The sequence below is a fragment of the Camelus ferus genome, chromosome 11 (assembly GCF_009834535.1).
Source record: "Camelus ferus isolate YT-003-E chromosome 11, BCGSAC_Cfer_1.0, whole genome shotgun sequence".
Taxonomy (NCBI): domain Eukaryota; kingdom Metazoa; phylum Chordata; class Mammalia; order Artiodactyla; family Camelidae; genus Camelus; species Camelus ferus.
Window position 1 is genome coordinate 5,338,047 of NC_045706.1, and position 16,601 is coordinate 5,354,647.

The 16,601-nt window shown below is 46.1% G+C and overlaps 1 protein-coding gene across 1 annotated transcript in view; it reads left to right on the plus strand.

Annotated features, from left to right (window-relative positions):
• The first annotated feature begins 2,086 nt into the window (after window positions 1-2,086).
• Window positions 2,087-16,601, plus strand: part of C11H10orf90 (chromosome 11 C10orf90 homolog) — a 211,660-nt gene continuing 197,145 nt past the window's right edge. Inside the window, 1 exon segment of the mRNA XM_014562609.2 lies at window positions 2,087-2,948. Coding sequence (XP_014418095.2) covers window positions 2,445-2,948 — 504 coding nt within the window. The 5' untranslated portion in view covers window positions 2,087-2,444.

The following is a 16,601-nucleotide window of genomic DNA, read 5'->3' on the forward strand; positions in this document are numbered from 1 at the left end:
CTTTTTGAATAATTCATTATTTAAATACTTCCCTGCGTATCCTATACAGCGCTGCACATTGTGTCGGGGCAAGGGAGAAGTAAGAGACTAATTTCACATATATTTCAACACTAAATACATTCAAGGCTCATTTATGTTGATTTGGTGTCATTGCGTTGCAACTGCTAACAATGGTACAGTTTTAGTTAGCTTCCCCAGGGGCCAATTTGGGGAAATTAAGTAGGGTCTTCTGTAGGGCATTAATAAGGTCAGAGATCTAATTTTTATAAATGACTGAGTTAATTGGGTTAAGGAAAAAAAAATAGCAGGAGCTTCAGGTAGTTGTTTTCCATAAGGAGTGAGGATTATTTGCAGTCAATATGGCTTCAGTTAATGCTTCCCCGCTCTTGGCTGTGGATGCTTTATGACAAAATGTATGCACGGCAAGTGAAAAGTGAGGAACTGTGGTTGACTTTTGCCCCTGCAAGGCCAGCCCAGTAGCCCACCAGTCATCCTTCAAGATGTGATGCAATATCCTTTCTTCCTTGAGGGTTTCTCAGGGTCTCCATCAGCTGCTGCAAACCTTCGTCATAAGAGGCACTCACTGTGCCCTGAGGACCTGCTCGTCAGGCGTCTGTCCCACTGCTGGGCAGTGAGCTCCTCGTGGAAGCCAGTGTCCCCTCATCTGTGTGTGTCTGCTGCCAGCACAGTGCCCAGCACACAGAAGCTCCCTGGGGTGTGTGTAGCATGCCTGCTCAGTCTCCACTGTGTTGTGTTTCCATGGGAACCATGGCTGCCATCGCTTGGGTCTTGACCTTCGCATTGACACCCTTGGGAGAACCACAGGTGGAACCAGACTGTTTTGTTTAAGGAACAGGGAACCCCACTGCATGATCTTGGGACAGCATTTAATCTCTAGAGGTCTGTTGTCTTAACACCCACTTGAGAGCGTTGGCCTAAATTACCTCCGAAGTCTTTTCTATCTCCTACTCTGTTTTTGTTCTCAGCTTCAACATTTCCATTGTCTCCAAAGGGGGAAGTTTAATATTCCACTGCCCAAGACCTAGAGCTGCTGAGTGTGGCTTACGAAGCTTTCCCCGCCCATCCTGTGGCTTTCCACGTGGAGACGGAGAGCATTTCAAGGGGCATCCTTGCTGAAAGCCAAGAGGAAGCCGCCTGGTGAGGAGAGCTCTGTGTGTGGACTCGGAACACAGTGCTGGTGCTTGTCACCTGCTCTCTCCTGGCCCAGACCCCTGAGTCAAGGCTTGTGGTTTCCACTTCTCAACTACTGGGTTAACAGAAATGCTACCAAAAATGACGTGAAAAGGAATACGTCAAGCATCTGCATTTCTAAATGATTTGAATTCGGAATCTAATAATTCTCAGCATCACTTAAATCTCCACTCTATTTTATGTGTGGAAAGAATGTTACCAAGTCCAAGCTTGTGCTGCTTGCTGCACAACAGGCTAATAAATCGAGAGATGAGTTATTGGACAAGGAAAACCAACTTTATTCAGAAAGCTGGCAGACCGAGAAGAGGATGGACCAGTGTCCCAAAGAACCACCTTCCCCAGGTTAGAATTCAGGCTGCCTTTATACTGAAAGAGGGTGTGCCTGGTCGCTGCAAGTTTCTTGGTGTGGGAATCCTTTGCTCCTGCAGCTGTCTAGGGAGGTCCAGTCCCAATGTTCCTGTAAACTTCCAAAAAGACAAAAGCTATTCTCTATTCTGAAACTTTTTATCTCTATATGAATGGGAGAGTGTTACACCTTTAAGGATCAGAGCCTTGAGAATAGGCTGTCTATTTCAGGCTCTAGGCAACATTCTTGTACCAAAAGCAATAGAATACAGAGGTTAAAGTATAAGAAACGGATCCAATACGGAGTCAGATCTGTTCTTCTCTATCACCAGAACTGTGCGTAAAATAATTTGGGTGGAACACATGCAATTTTTGTTTGGAAAGGATGCCCTCTGTGACTCTGTTACACACTATTTTCCTCATCATTTCACTCACCCGATCCTCTGACACCCCGGTTAGTGGCAGGTGTTATTATTCCAAGTTTCCTCTTGGGGAAACTGAGGCTCAGAGTGGTGAGGGGACTCCCAGGGTTGGCTCAGGACCAGCGTCCTCAGCAAAGCCAGTGCACTCCCGCCGGGTGGCGGCCAGAGCTTCCTACCAGAGCTCTGCGTCTCTCATGCTCGTGCGTAGTCATCTCTGCATTCAGCCGACTTCTCCTTTTCACTTGAATGTGTTTCTTATCTTCTCCAGGGCTGAGGTCACCCTTTGTGTCAGGAGGAGCCTGTTCCTGTTGCTTTTTCCATCCTGGCAAGAAAAAAAGCAGAGATTCTAAAAAGCAGCAATTATCACTCCTGGTTCCTTTGTACAGCGCCCTGTAAGTAACTTATTTGGATTTGAGGGGTCAGAGACTGAAAAACATATTGAATCTCACTGTAACTGGGACTTGAATGCAGCGGGGAGAGAGAAAGGTGTCTTTGAAATCAGACACGGTTTTGAGCCACCGGAGAACACAAGTGCAAGTGCTGGAGACAGCTGGACAGCAGCGAGGAGGCGTATTTTTATGGCGCCTAAAGGTCACCGTTGAGGTTCCCACACGCACATCCTGCGCGCTGTGTGGCTGGGGTTTGGGAACGACTAGGTCTGGAGCTGGAGAACTCGGAGAGAGGTCACAGCCAAGGCTTGCGAGCCGAAGCCACACGATTCCGCGTACCATGCGGCACTCCGGAATCCCTACAAGGCCTCAGCAGCAGGTGTCTGCTGCCCACCACGCGGAAACAGCCGTCCGCCGGACTTTTCAGATCAAAACGTTTAGTACTGAGTTGAAAAACCATGTGATGGTCATGGATTTCGTGAAGAGGAACTGGTTTCCCTCCCAGAGAAGAGCCAAAGTTTGTATCATCCATATGTATCAAGGCCTGAAGACAGCTGAGCAGACAGCCAGCAGATACGAGGTAAGGCTGAATCTGGCCGGGGAGCAGTGGGTGCACACCTAATTCAGAGAAATGGAGTGTTGCTTATCAGACAGACAGCTCAGATGTTCTATCTGGTCTAATAAATTAATCACTGGTTTGTAGTTTTCCCCAAGGGATTTGGGAAAGACACTCTCATCTCTTAATTTCTTTCAGTTTTTGAAATCCGGGGAGTGGGGAGCATATTGGATGATTGTAATTGACACATGACACACGTCTGCATTTAAAACATTTAATACTGCTCCAAAGAGTTGGATAATTTGTATCCACATTTAGAAACTGCAGTACATTTCTGTGAGTGAAATATTCTTAGCTCTGTAGGTTTGCAATCATCTGTCTTAAAAAAAATTCCTATTTGTTTCCTGATGTGTTATGAGAGAGAATATCTATGCCTTGCATTAAGTTAACATAGAATGATTTAAATTATGCCAGTAAGAATGGACTTTTATTTTTTTGAGGGTGAGCTCTTATTTTCAAGCCGAAACTACTTTTCGTGGGAGAAAAAGGGAGAACTTGGGAGATTTAGAATGTCAAAGTGAGATAAACACATTACTCTGAAACATATTTGTATTCTGCAACTAGAATAAGCCATGAGCAGTGATCCTTCAGAAGGTAAACACACGAAATCTGATCAGCCCTTTATTGTACATGGAATAAATTATAAATGACAATGTAATTGATTCCCATATAGCTCACTTACCCATCCCTTTTGATAAATGTAACATGCAAATTGCTAATGTTTTATGAAAAGGTAACCTTTCTGAATACTGATGCTGTTACTAGGAAAGACTTTCCGGGAATGCTGGCAAAAACTCTAGGTCTTTTGTTCCCCACACTGGGCACCCTTGTTCCAGGGCAATGTCAGAACCTGTTCTGCAGGGTTCAAGGCTGGCTTCTCCCAGTGCCAGCCCTGGGGTTGTGAATTTCCATGTTCACAACGGAGACATAAAGGCCACAGAAATAATGGCGTTAATTAAATTCAGTAATGGTTGTTCATTAGTTCATTGCCCAATCAACCAGAGCAAAAGGTGTGCAATTAGAATATAATTGAAGGAAACCAGAGATGTTATTATTCACAAGTAATTAATCGGATGGGGACAGAATTTTTATGATTGTATAATTTTCACTGAGGTTATTTTTCAGTCTTCCAGAGAGAGAGAAAAACTTGTTGAATTATATCATCTGGCATTTTAAAAGAGTGTTCATGGCCCCATTGGAAACTCTAAATGGCAAAGAGCAACTCTTGTGTTCCCAGTTTTTGGTATGCATAAAACATTCATTCCAAAAGCGACATTGATGGTAACAATGTGGAAAAGTGCATCTTTGTAGAAGGTTGTACAAAACGTCTAGTGTACTGAGAGTCACAGCTACAACATTTTGTGTGTGTGTGTGTGTGTGACCCAACTCCCTCCCAACCCCCATTACTAAATACAGCCATTGAGACTGCGTGCCTGCTGTCTGCGTAACCTAGAGCCTAAATCTTATTAAAGTGAGTTTCAGACCCGCAACAGTCAGGCTGGTCAGCTGGTCAGTCCTCACTCTGTCTGTGATTTGAAAAGTGGTCCAGGCAGGACCTGCTTCCTCCGCTCAAGGGCAGGTTGAGTTTGAAAACCATAAGATAGGATCTGTGCCTCCTGTCCCTCCACATTCCCAGCTCTGTTCTTTTAGTAAATATTTAAGAATTTAAAATTGTCCACGTCCATTGAACTGTTTTTTTGTTTGTTTGTTTTAACATTTTTTATTGATTTATAATCATTTTACAATGTTGTGTCAAATTCATGTTCATATACACACTCATTGTCACATTTTTTCCTCTGTGAGTTATCATAACATTTTGTGTATATTTCCCTGTGCTATACAGTGTAATCTTGTTTATCTATTCTACAATTTTGAAATCCCAGTCTATCCCTTCCCACCCTCCACCCCCCTGGCAACCACAAGTCTGTATTCTCTGTCTATGAGTCTATTTCTGTCCTGTATTTATGCTTTGTTTTTGTTTGTTTGTTTGTTTGTTTTTGTTTTTGTTTTTTAGATTCCACATATGAGCGATCTCATATGGTATTTTTCTTTCTCTTTCTGGCTTACTTCACTTAGAATGACATTCTCCAGGAGCATCCATGTTGCTGCAAATGGCATTATGTTGTCGGTTTTTATGGCTGAGTAGTATTCCATTGTATAAATATACCACCTCTTCTTTATCCAGTCATCTGTCGATGGACATTTAGGCTATTTCCATGTCTTGGCTCTTGTAAATAGTGCTGCTATGAACATTGGGGTGCAGGTGTCATCCTGAAGTAGATTTCCTTCTGGATACAAGCCCAGGAGTGGGATTCCTGGGTCATATGGTAAGTCTATTCCTAGTCTTTTGAGGAATCTCCACACTGTTTTCCACAGTGGCTGCACCAAACTGCATTCCCACCAGCAGTGTAGGAGGGTTCCCCTTTCTCCACAGCCTCTCCAGCATTTGTCATTTGTGGATTTTTGAATGACGGCCATTCTGACTGGTGTGAGGTGATACCTCATTGTTCGTATTGTACCCACTGGGGCATGTCAGCACCATTTAGGTTAGGAAACCAAGCAAGAAGGCAATTTCCTTGCTCGATTTCCAAGCTGAGCTGATGAGAGCCCAATTCACGGCCTCTACATCCCGTTAGACTTGGCCCCGTGACCCCTCCCCTCTTGAAGACTCCAAGGCCATTGGCTAACCCGCTGGGGCTTTAACCGTAAAGTACCTGATAGGGCGAAAAATGAACAAGGTCACTGGAATGACCTCTCAATGTGCAAAGTGCTGGACAAAGGAAACTGGCTGGTTCTCCAGGAAAAGTGAGTTTGGGAGATTTTGTTTCTGTAAAAACCTTATGGATTTCAATTCCTTCCCAGAAGGACCTACAGACCTGCTTGAGTTGAGTTTAAGGGCTAAGACTGGCTTTTTCTAAAACTGTGGCCTGAGTCCTGTCTGTGTTAATGCTTGGAGATACTGCCTCTTATCTGGGACACACAGGGACCCAGCCTAACTCTGGCCCAGGGATGGTCCAGCCACACTCATTCCCTTACTTCAGTTGCCTTTTAACACTCACAGCAAGCGGATGTGTGTTGCCGAAAGGCAGCTGGAGTTAGAAACAGATGGTGTTGAGGGTGCTGAAGATTCTGGTCCTCACGTTTGCAAAGCCTCCATCCCTGCGGCCTCCAAAATGCCCAAAACGATTTAAAAACACAATATATTAAAGGCCTTTCTCCTCCTGCCTATGTACCTGATAAATTTCAGACACCAAAATAGCCATAACTGGGCAATGAGATTTGAGTTCTGGCCACGGTCAACGTCACAAGCATGGCCACATTCTGAGATTCTCTGTGAAGCAGAGCGTGGATGGCTTCCCTGACATTAGGAAGCAGGGAAGCCACGTAGAATTCAGAGATGTGCTCAGATCTCCCAGAGTCTGAATGTGAGCTGGCATCCGATAACTGATTGTCGAGACCTTTCTGATGGTCGGCGCAGGCTGGGGCACGCCACCAAGTCTCACCCATCTGTCTTCCTGGAGGTGACAGTTTCTACTACATTTCCTCATTAGATGAATCAGGGAAAGTGTGCGTCTTTGGTAATCGCCATTTGGCCATACTTTTCCACATATATCCAAATCTGTATCATTTTCATCTCCTCTTCCTGCTCATCCTTATTTTTTTTTTTTTTTGGATTTGGCTGTGGTGCTCAGTTCTGCCTGAATATAACCATCATGGCAAACTTCTATTTTTTATATTTATCTATTTGTCAGATATGCAAAAAATTGCACATATTTGATGTTTACAAATCGTTTTGATGGGTTTAGTCATATGCTCACACCCGTGGTGCCCTCACCGCAGTCAAGGCACTAAACATATCCATCACCTCTAAAAATTCCGTGTGCTCTTCTGCCTGTTGCTTTTTTGTTTGTTCTCTGGTGGTAAGCACATTTAACATGAGGTCTGTCTTCTTAATGCATTTTGAGATAGTAATGCCACATTGCTGGCCGTAGGCACTACGTTGTGCAGAAACGCGCTAGTTCTTACTCACCCTGCATCACTGAAGCTTTATACCCGCTGAGCTGCACCCCCCGCCTCCATGGCGCCCTCCCCAGCCCCAGGCAACCACCATTCTATTTTCTGCTTCTTTGAATTTGCCTGGTTTGAACACCTCATAGAAACAGAGTCGTGCAGCGTTTGTCCTTCTGTAACTGGTTTATTGCACTCAGCATCATGTCCTCTGGTTTCATTCATATTGTCACCAGTGGTGGGGTTCCCTTCTTTTTTAGGGCTGAGTAATACTCCAGGGTGTAGATAATACATTTTCTCTATCTGTTCATCTGTCAGTGGACATTTGGGTTGTTTCCTCATGGTGAACTTTTAAAACTACATATGCCTGAGGCCCAGCCAAGGCCGTTGTGACCCAGGGTGACTGTTTGATTCTGTTGTTGTCCTTTATAGAGAATTGAACTTTGTTCTGGCATCAGGTTGTGTTACTTGGAAACACTTTGATCCTTCTGAGACTTCCTTTTTGGCAGATGTTGGTCTTGGGCAGTGCTTCTCAGTGTTGTCCCCCAGAGGATATTTAGTAATATCTGGAGACATTTTAAAAAATGTTTTAAAATTTTTATTTATTTAAAAAATTGTGTTTTTTATTGAAGTGCAGTTGATTTACAATGTAAATTTCAGGTATACAGCAAAGCGATTCAGTTATACGTACACATATATATTTCAGATTCTTTTCCATTATATGTTATTACAAGAAGTTGAATATTATTCCCTGTGCTGTACAGTAGGTCCTTGCTGTTTATCTGTATTTTATACAGTAATGTGTATCTGTTGATCCCAAATGGAGACGTTTTTGACTGTGACAACCTGGGGCAGATGTTACTCATACCTACCGGGCAGAGGCCAGGGCTGCTGCTAGACATTCTGCAGTGCGCAGGACAGTCCCTGCCCCCAGAACAAAGAGCCGCTCAGCCTGTAAGGAGCCCTGATCCGGGGCTAAGTCAGACCCACCATTAAGACGTGATCTTTTGCTATTTTATTTAAATAGAGGGACTGGGGACTGAACCCGGGACCTCGTGTGTGTAAGCACGTGCTCCACTGCTGAGCTGTACCCACCCGCCAAGGCATGAGCCTCGTGAGGACTCGACTTAACGTCCTGTGTGTGTGAGACCTTTCCACCAGGGCCAGAGGGAACACAACTGTCCCAGCTCTGGCTGGAGTCCTGGCAGGGGCTGGCTTCCTACTTAGGGAGCTTCTTTTCCTGGATTCAGGTAGTTTCCCTTAAGCACGTGCAGATCAACATTCAGCCAGAGACCGCGGACCCCCCTGCAGGTAGCTAGGACTCTCTTTCCTTGCAGCTCTTTGGTGTTTGGCCGCACAGATTCTAGCTGCCTCGGCCTCTCTGAGTCCTCACCTCTGCCTCCTGTGCTCAGTGAGGCCCCGGGCTCTCTCAAGTTTCGCCTTCCCAAGACACGGCCGGGAAGCTGCCTCTAGGGTGGAAGATGGTAGGGTTCACCCCTCTCGTTCCCCCTCCCTCCGGGATCACAGCCCCATACCATTTGTTGTCCAGTGTCTGGAAACAGTAGCTTTGTATGTAGCTTTTGTCTGGTTCCCGCATCATGGCCAGAAGCAGACGTGGCTCCCCAGGGGGTTTTGATGTCCCGCTATTCTCCAACGGCTGAAGTGAGCCCTTAGGTCGTGTGGAATAAAAGCCCTCAAGTTTTAAGTGCTTGGGCCTCAAGATAAGTTTATTCAGGGAATGAAGAAGTCGCTTGAGGCCAAATAGGAAGTAAAACAAACATCCCCTTTCTTCTCACAGTTATCAAAGGTGCAGAACAATGTACCTAATTCCTAACCAAACTGGAGAGATTTAGCCAGATCAGTCTTCCCAGTCTCACTTTTCTTGCTGAAGACTCGGCCTCCAGCAGTGTTTTTACTGGGATGTGCGGGTGGCTCTGGCTGCAGTGAAGGCACCGATCCCTCCAGAGTGAGGAGGGCTGAGAAAAGGCCATTTCACAAAGGATAATAAATCCTTCAGTTAGCTTTGCTACCGAATGAACAGGTCAGGATCCTCGGCCTCATGCCCGGAGCCTGCCTCCTGCCTGAGAGCGTGCTTGGTGTTCCTCCCAGAGTCTCCTTGCAGCCTCAGCCACTCATCCTTTGACGATGTCTGGTAGCCTCTGCCCAAATGCAGGAGGAGGGAATCCAGAAGGCCAAAGATGGAACGACCATCCTCAGGAATCAATGCCGCCCGCTCACCGGATTCCTCCAGCCCCTCTGTGCACCTGTCAGTGGGAGGCTGGTCGTCAGGGGACAAGGTCCTGAAGAGGCACAAGAGGTCAGAGGTCTGAGATGAGTTTTGTCAGGTCAAGAAGCACACCTGGTGACTGAGGTCTCCGAGTGAACTGCACCATGAAGGGCTATTTCAGGTGAAGCGCAAGTTGATCCCGAACATTCATCGCCAAGTCTCATGAGATCTGACATCATTTTGCCCAACTTCCACCGGGAAATTGGGCATGGATGGGGGGACCATGTCCCACATTTCAGCCAAACCAAGGCGGGGGAGATGGTCGGTGGAAGGTGGTGGTGTGGCTAAGAGCGAGGGCACTGGATGGAGTCTTCCTGGGGTCTTGTGGCTGAGTGACCTTGGCAAGTTTCTTGACCTCTTTGAGACTTGGTGTCCTCATCTGTGTTCATGACAACCGTGTGGCCGTCTACCTTACAGGGCTGCTGGGAGGCTTAAGGGAGGTAATCTGTACAAAGGCTGCGCCTCGGGCCCGGCACGGAGGCAGCATGCCGTGAAAGTGATTCATCTTTGGCATTTAAGTTCCATTGTGCCTTTTTCTGCCATCCCCAACTTTGTCGCCGAGCCGTGACATGAAGACATGGCCCTCGGGCCCAGGCTAATTGTGACCAGTGCTTTGATGATGCTGTCTCTGTGCAAGAAGTCCTGTTTAAAGTGGGTGGACATCCCCTGCCCTCCTTCTGCACACTCAAAGCGCCAAGGGACAGGGACTTACAACCTTCTAGACTCTTCGCTTGTTAATCTCCATTCCCCAAACAGCTCAGAGATTACTCACCAAATTGTCTTTCAGCTGAACGGACAGTTTCTACTCAGAGCCCACCCAGTCCTGTGGTCAGCAGCAAATCCCATCTTTGACCAAAGACTGTTGATGATGTGAGTTCACACACATGTGAGTCCTGCCTGGTAAAGCCAGAACTGAGTCGGGAAGCATTAACGGGGCATTTTTCATGTAAGGTGCACCCTCCCGTAGAAGACTTCCTAGGATCTAAATGACGTTCATCACCTCATGAAGGACTGAATGGCTCTTACATGTTAGCGTCCTGTAGAATCCTCAGGAGAACTTTCTAAGTAGACCATGGGCTCTGAGAAGGCTGGGGTCCAGAAATCTCTATTTTTAACATGAAAGCCAGGGGATTCTGATTCAGCTCTGAAACTTCGACAGGTCTGAACCTTTGATCTGGAAGTTTCAGACCAATGTTTCCCAGCTGCATGAACCAAGGAGAAAATGACCGAGAAGGCCACGTGAATTGGCTGCGTTGAGAAGGCTGGTGTGGAGGGCGGGGGGGGGGGCGGGATTTGGGAGGAGAGTGGCTGGACCACTGTGTGCGAGGAGAGCAGAGATGGAGATGGAACAAAGGGGGCTGTGTTGGTTGGTCCCTGAATTGCCTCATTGATCCTGACCACAGCTGTGCAAGGCACATGGAGCCCTATTTTTCCAAAGAGAAAATTCTGTGAGGCCCAGATGCAGGCTGCACAGAGACACCGTTAGGAGCGGCAGAAGGAAGATTCTGCCTTAGCTACATCCTGCTCTGCGGCTGTGTTTCTTGCATGGTCTTGGGGGAGAAGAGAGGGAAGCAGCATGTGTCCTGACAGCAGTAGTTGGGGACCCAGGGCACTTTGCAGGCGGCCCCAGAGAGTCACCTGTGGCAGAATCCGGTGGGAAAAGGCAGTTAGAGTCCCACTGATCCTCTCTCTCCTTTGGCTTTAGGCATCTTTCCTTTCCGTGGGTTTTTCACTAAGCATCTCCTTCCATTCTTAAGTCCCACTGGGTTCTCAGTCCCCTCTGATCTTGCTGTCCCAGGTTCTCGCCCCTCTTTGGTGGAGGATATGAGTTAAAGAGGAAATATTGGGCCAGATTGTTTTAAAAAATGTACGAAGTATCTACTGTGTGCTGGGAGCTGTGCCCGGTGCTGGGGGCACAGAGGTCCCAAAGGCCGGGTTTGTCCCCTTCACATCATCTGGTGGTGGGGCAGCCATTCCGACGAGTGCCACGTCTGGGCGTCCACACGGAGCTCTAGACCCAGAGGACTCAGCAAGGGAGAGCCTTGTGCACATGCTCTTCACCGAGGATTTGACGTTCCCCGTGGCCGGCAGGGAGAGTGAGGATGTGGAGTAAGGACGGAGCAGGGGAAGACATTTCAAGCAGAGGGAGTGGCAATTTCTAGGTGGTGGCACAGGAAGGCAGACCCTAAACAGAACCCAGTAGCCTCTGGAATTCCAGCTAGAAGTCACAGGACAGAGTTCCCGAGAGGAGGGACCAGGCAGAGAAAGGGCTCCGGAAGTTTGTGGCAGTTCCCTTGAGTCTGTGGCTGGAGACCAGTCTGCCCTGTGAAACGCCACGAGGCCAAAGAACCACTGGCAAAGAGGGAACAGTTGCTGGGCAGCTACCAGATGAACAATACTCAGCGCCTACTCAGGGCCACGGATCGTTCAAGTCCCCCGCTATCGAGGATGTAGGGACCTTGTTGAATACATGGTAAATTCAGTAGAGATTCTGGAAGGGTCATGCCTTGGAAGTCTACTAAACTAGTCCTAGAGTAAAGTCTTTTCTAGATCCATCCTATAGCAATTTAAAACACAGCCCTTGAAAAAAATCAAGCTTTTTCACAAGTAGCTTAACTACCTGCCAGAACAAAGTCCAACACTCTTTAAAAGATTACAACAGCAGATACTAACTATATAAGATAGATAAACAACAAGTTTATAAAGTTTATAAATATATGTATAGCACAGGGAACTATATTCAATATCTTGTAGTAACTTATGGTGAAAAAGAATATGAAAATGAATATATGTATGTTCATGTACAACTGAAGCATTGTGTTGTACTCCAGAAATTGACACAACATTGTAAACTGACTCTACTTCAATAAAAATATATATAAAGTTTAAAAATATTACAAAAAAATCCATCAAGCAATAATACAAAATTAAAAATATCTGGCATCCAGACAAAGCCTACTAGATATTCAAAGAAGCAGGAAAGTGTGATTTTAACCAGAAGAAATTATGATTAATAGAAGCAGATTCATAAATGGATGGAGAGATGATAGAATTAGCCAGCCAAGACTTTTTAAAAAGCTATTATAAATACTATAAATATATTTCTTCCCCCTTAAATTCAAGGGTTTAAGGGAAGATATTACCATAATGGGAAGAGAATTAGTTGATATGAAAATAAGCCAAACAGAACTTGCAGAGAAGAAAAAAAATGACACTGTCATTACTATCTGAAATGGAAGTTTTGCTAGATGGGATTAACAGCAAATTGGATGCTACAGAGGAAAAGACCAGTGCAATTTCTAACTGAAGACAAGAGAGAAAAAAGGAGAAGGAGGAATCTCAAAAGATCAAAGATACATACAATTAGACTCTCAGAAAGAGTGAGGATGGGGTGAGAGCAGAAAAAAGATTTGAAGAAATAATGGCTGAAAATTTTCCAAATTTAGTGGAACTTATGTTAAAGCATTGCTTGTCAAGGATAATATAAACATATTTATAAAATATATCATCAGATATATATCATCAAGATTGGCCCATGTCGCGTTAAATAGCGTCTATTTCCATGTTTCCTGACATGGTGGACCATAGCGTCACTAATCAGCGTTCTCCAGTCCAAGGAATATGTTTGTTTTCTTGTGCTCACTCTGCATAGATTAATTGAGGCAACTTGTTTATTTACTTATGACTGAGATAATGCCAATTTAGTGTAGGATCATAGATAGTTTCAGCTCTGATTGGCTACTTAAAAAAAGCAAGACAATCTGGCAGACACTACCTGTGTTACTGAAAGCAGGTTCGTGTGCTGGCTGCACCATGAGGCCAAACAAACTGAAACGTCGGAGCTTGAAGCAGAGAAAAGTTTACTGCAGGGCTGATTGGGCAAGGAGGACGGAGAGGCTTATGCCCAAGAAAACACCGAATTCCTCGAAGGGTTTCAGCAAAGCATATTTAAAGGCCAGATAAGGGAGGGGGTCCTAGGGCATGTGATCAGCTCAATTCTCTGATTGCTGTGGAAGTTACAGTGGAGGTCAATGCTATCAGCCCCTGGGCGCCAGAAGGTCTGGGGGCCACATGCTCTTGATCATCAAGTAGTTCACTTCTCCCCTTTGGTGGTGGTTTTAAGCATCTGAAAAGCTCAGGAAAGACACATGAGATACTATTATCTAGGTCCTTCAGAGAGGAGCTGCAGCAGAGGGTATGTATGGGTAAGGGGTCTGACCCTGGAAGGCCCCCCAGGGTCCTGCTCGGTTACACTCGTATTATTCTTCTATTGTTGAAAAACAAATTATCACATAGTTAGTGGCTTAAAAAACACCTATTTATTATTTCACGGTCTTGTAGGTCAGAAGTCCTGGTGTGGGTTAGCTGGCCCCTCTGCTTAGCGTCTCTCCAGGCTGAATCAAGGTGTCAGGTGAAGCTGTGATCTCATCTGCAGCCCGTCTCCTCTTCCAGGATCCCTGGTTATTGCCAGAATTCAGTTCCTTGTGATCGTAGGACTGAAGTCCCCATTGTCTTGGGGGCTCTCAGCCAGCACGCTCAGCTCCTAGAGGCTGTCCTCAGGTCCTTTCCATGTGGCCCCAGCCAGATGGGTTTGTTTGCAGTTCACAGCATGTTTGTTTGCCTCTTCAAGGCTGGCAGGACAATCTCTGCTGCTTTGAATCCCTCTGACTTCTTTGAAAGACACACCTGATTAGGTCAGGCCCACCCGATGTGGTCTCTCTTTGATTAACTCAGCACCAGCTGATTGGCAGCCTTGATTGCATCTGCAAAATCTTTTTGTCATATAACATAATTTAATTGTAGAAGTGATGGCCCATCACCTTCACAGGTTCTGTTCACGATCAAAGGAGAGAGAACGTATGGGACATGGGCCCCCAAGGGGTGGGAATCTTGGGGGCTACCTGAGCATTCTGCTTACTACACTGTATTTAGCATTTTCGTGTCAGTACAAAAAAGGAAATAAAAGGAGTCCTTGGAATTGGAGGCACATAGGTTTGAGCCTCTGTCTGGGAGCTTTGTAAGGAAAGGGGCCCCTAGTCTATTCTTGCTCATGACTCTGCCCCCAGTACCAGGTCAGCCTTCAAGAACCATTGGAATATATGTATGAATGAATGAATGAATAAACAAAAGTGCATAAAGTGTGTTTTAGAGGAAAACCTGAGGCCAGGGTGAATAATGGCTGATGACTTTGCATAAGGAGCTTCGTCTGATTGGATACGTACATTAGGCTCCCTTCCAGATTCACTCATCTTTTAGTGACCGACAGACAGACAGTCAGACAGACAGACATCAGCTCTAGTTTGCCTAAATGAAGCTCCAAAATAGAAGTCACTCCTTTTACCTCCCTTTTCATTAATCAAATTCCGAATGAAGAAATTGCTTAATTTCCTCTCTGAGTCTAATTTGTATCCTTTCTCCACCCAGAAAAGACTCTGAGACAGCTCCCAAAATAAGTATCTTGGAAAACATCCAGGATTAGGAGTAATGGTGTATCAGAGAAACAAACAGGGCTGAAGACGAACGGGGGGATTCTTTTCTGAAAGTAGCCAGTAAATTGCTTGCCGTTTTGTATCGAGGACAAGAAGCCTCTTCCCAGCAAAGCTGCCCACGGTCAGTGGTGAGGGGGCCGGCCCCTGAGCGGCCACCCCGAGGTGGCTCAAACCCTGTGATCCAGTCCTCCCTTTAAGAAAGTTCACAAAGCTCATTGTTTTAGCTACAAATAGCTCCTCGGCGCCTCAGCGATGAGTTCGGGCCGCTGCTGGCTTCTCCAGCTTAGCGGCTTTGCGATGCTCTGTAGCTTCAGAGGAAGGCTGTTGAGTGGTGATGGGCTCCACCAGGTGTGTGGAAGGGCCTGGGTCTCGGCGGATGGACATGCAGAGGGCCCCCCAGTGTACGGGCAACGCGCGTGCTCAAGTCCACGTCGTGCACTTCTCACTGTTGATATAACACCCACGAAGGCAGCTTTGTCGTGCTGCTGCTGTGTGCGAGCCACTGTGTGGGCCGTCAGAGGCAGGGGACCAAAATCTGAAGACTTTCCCTGCAGTAGTTCCACAATGAATGGCCGCTGACTCAGGTTTGGCTGGATAATTTGTGGGGAACAGGACAAAAATGAACATGTGGTCCCTCATGGTAAAAAAATCCATGCAAAATGTCATTTACGGCCTTAAGTATGTCCTTTTCCGTGGTTTCTCTTGTTTTGCCTCAGTGGTTTTTATTTGCTATTTCATGTTGGTCTCAGGAAAGAAAAATTAAAATTTTAAATGATTACCGTGAACTTTACTGTTCGTCTTTAGATTGTGTAATGCTGGGTTCAACACAAACATAAAAGCAATTAACTCATATCTGGAATTACTGAAATGATACAATTTTCATTTTTTAATCTCATCCGTGCAGATATGTATTCTTACTAGAACAATGAAAACGCTGCAAACACCAGTTCAGATTTTAATTTCATTCCTTGGTATAAGCATATTTTACCAACATTCTCTGCCTTCAGTTACTGATGAGTCAGGAGGGACCAAAAGGAAAGGGAACTGGGGCTGCTCTGTGTCTCGCTCTCCTGTTCCATGATTTTCAGCACGAGCAGTCGGCTAACACAGTGACGTGACGTGTGAGAACGGGTATGAGGGGCTTGCTCGTATTTGTGTTTCTCGGAACTCTCCAGCCCTTTTCCTGCACTTGAAGTAAGTCTGGTTCCAGTGGAAAGCATGGCCTCTTGGGGCTGTCAGCCCTTTGCTGACTCCATTTTCGGGGTAATTTGCTTACTTTGTATTCACTTTGAGTCTTGCTGAACGCCCACCCGTTGTAGCTTCACCCGAATTCTGTGATCACTGGGCACCCGAACACTCTCTGTGGACGGAACAGCAAGGAAATCTACAAACACACACGTTGGCCACGTCTTTCTGCTCACTTGCGTTCTCTGCTGTCCTCTGGGGTTTCTCTACAAAACGCCAAGTTCACAGATAAAACTATTAAAAAATTCAAGGTGGTGCAGGCCATAAAGGGAAGAAATGGGTAAGCTGGGCTTCATCGACATGAAAGATGTGTGTGCATCAAAGCGCCCTGTCAGCCGCGTGGAAGGCCGCCCACCTGCACGTGGATGGACCTTGAGGACCTTGTGCCGAGTGAGATAAGCCAGTCACGGAAGGACGTACCTTGTTGGACTCCACTGTTTGGAGGCAGCTGGAATAGGTAAAGTCAGAGACAGAAAGTAGAGGGGTGGCTGCCAGGGGCTGGGTGGAGGCGGGGAATGGAGAATTACTGTTGAGTGGGAATGGAGTTTTGGTTTGGGAGGGTGAGGAAGCTCTGGAGACGGATGGTGG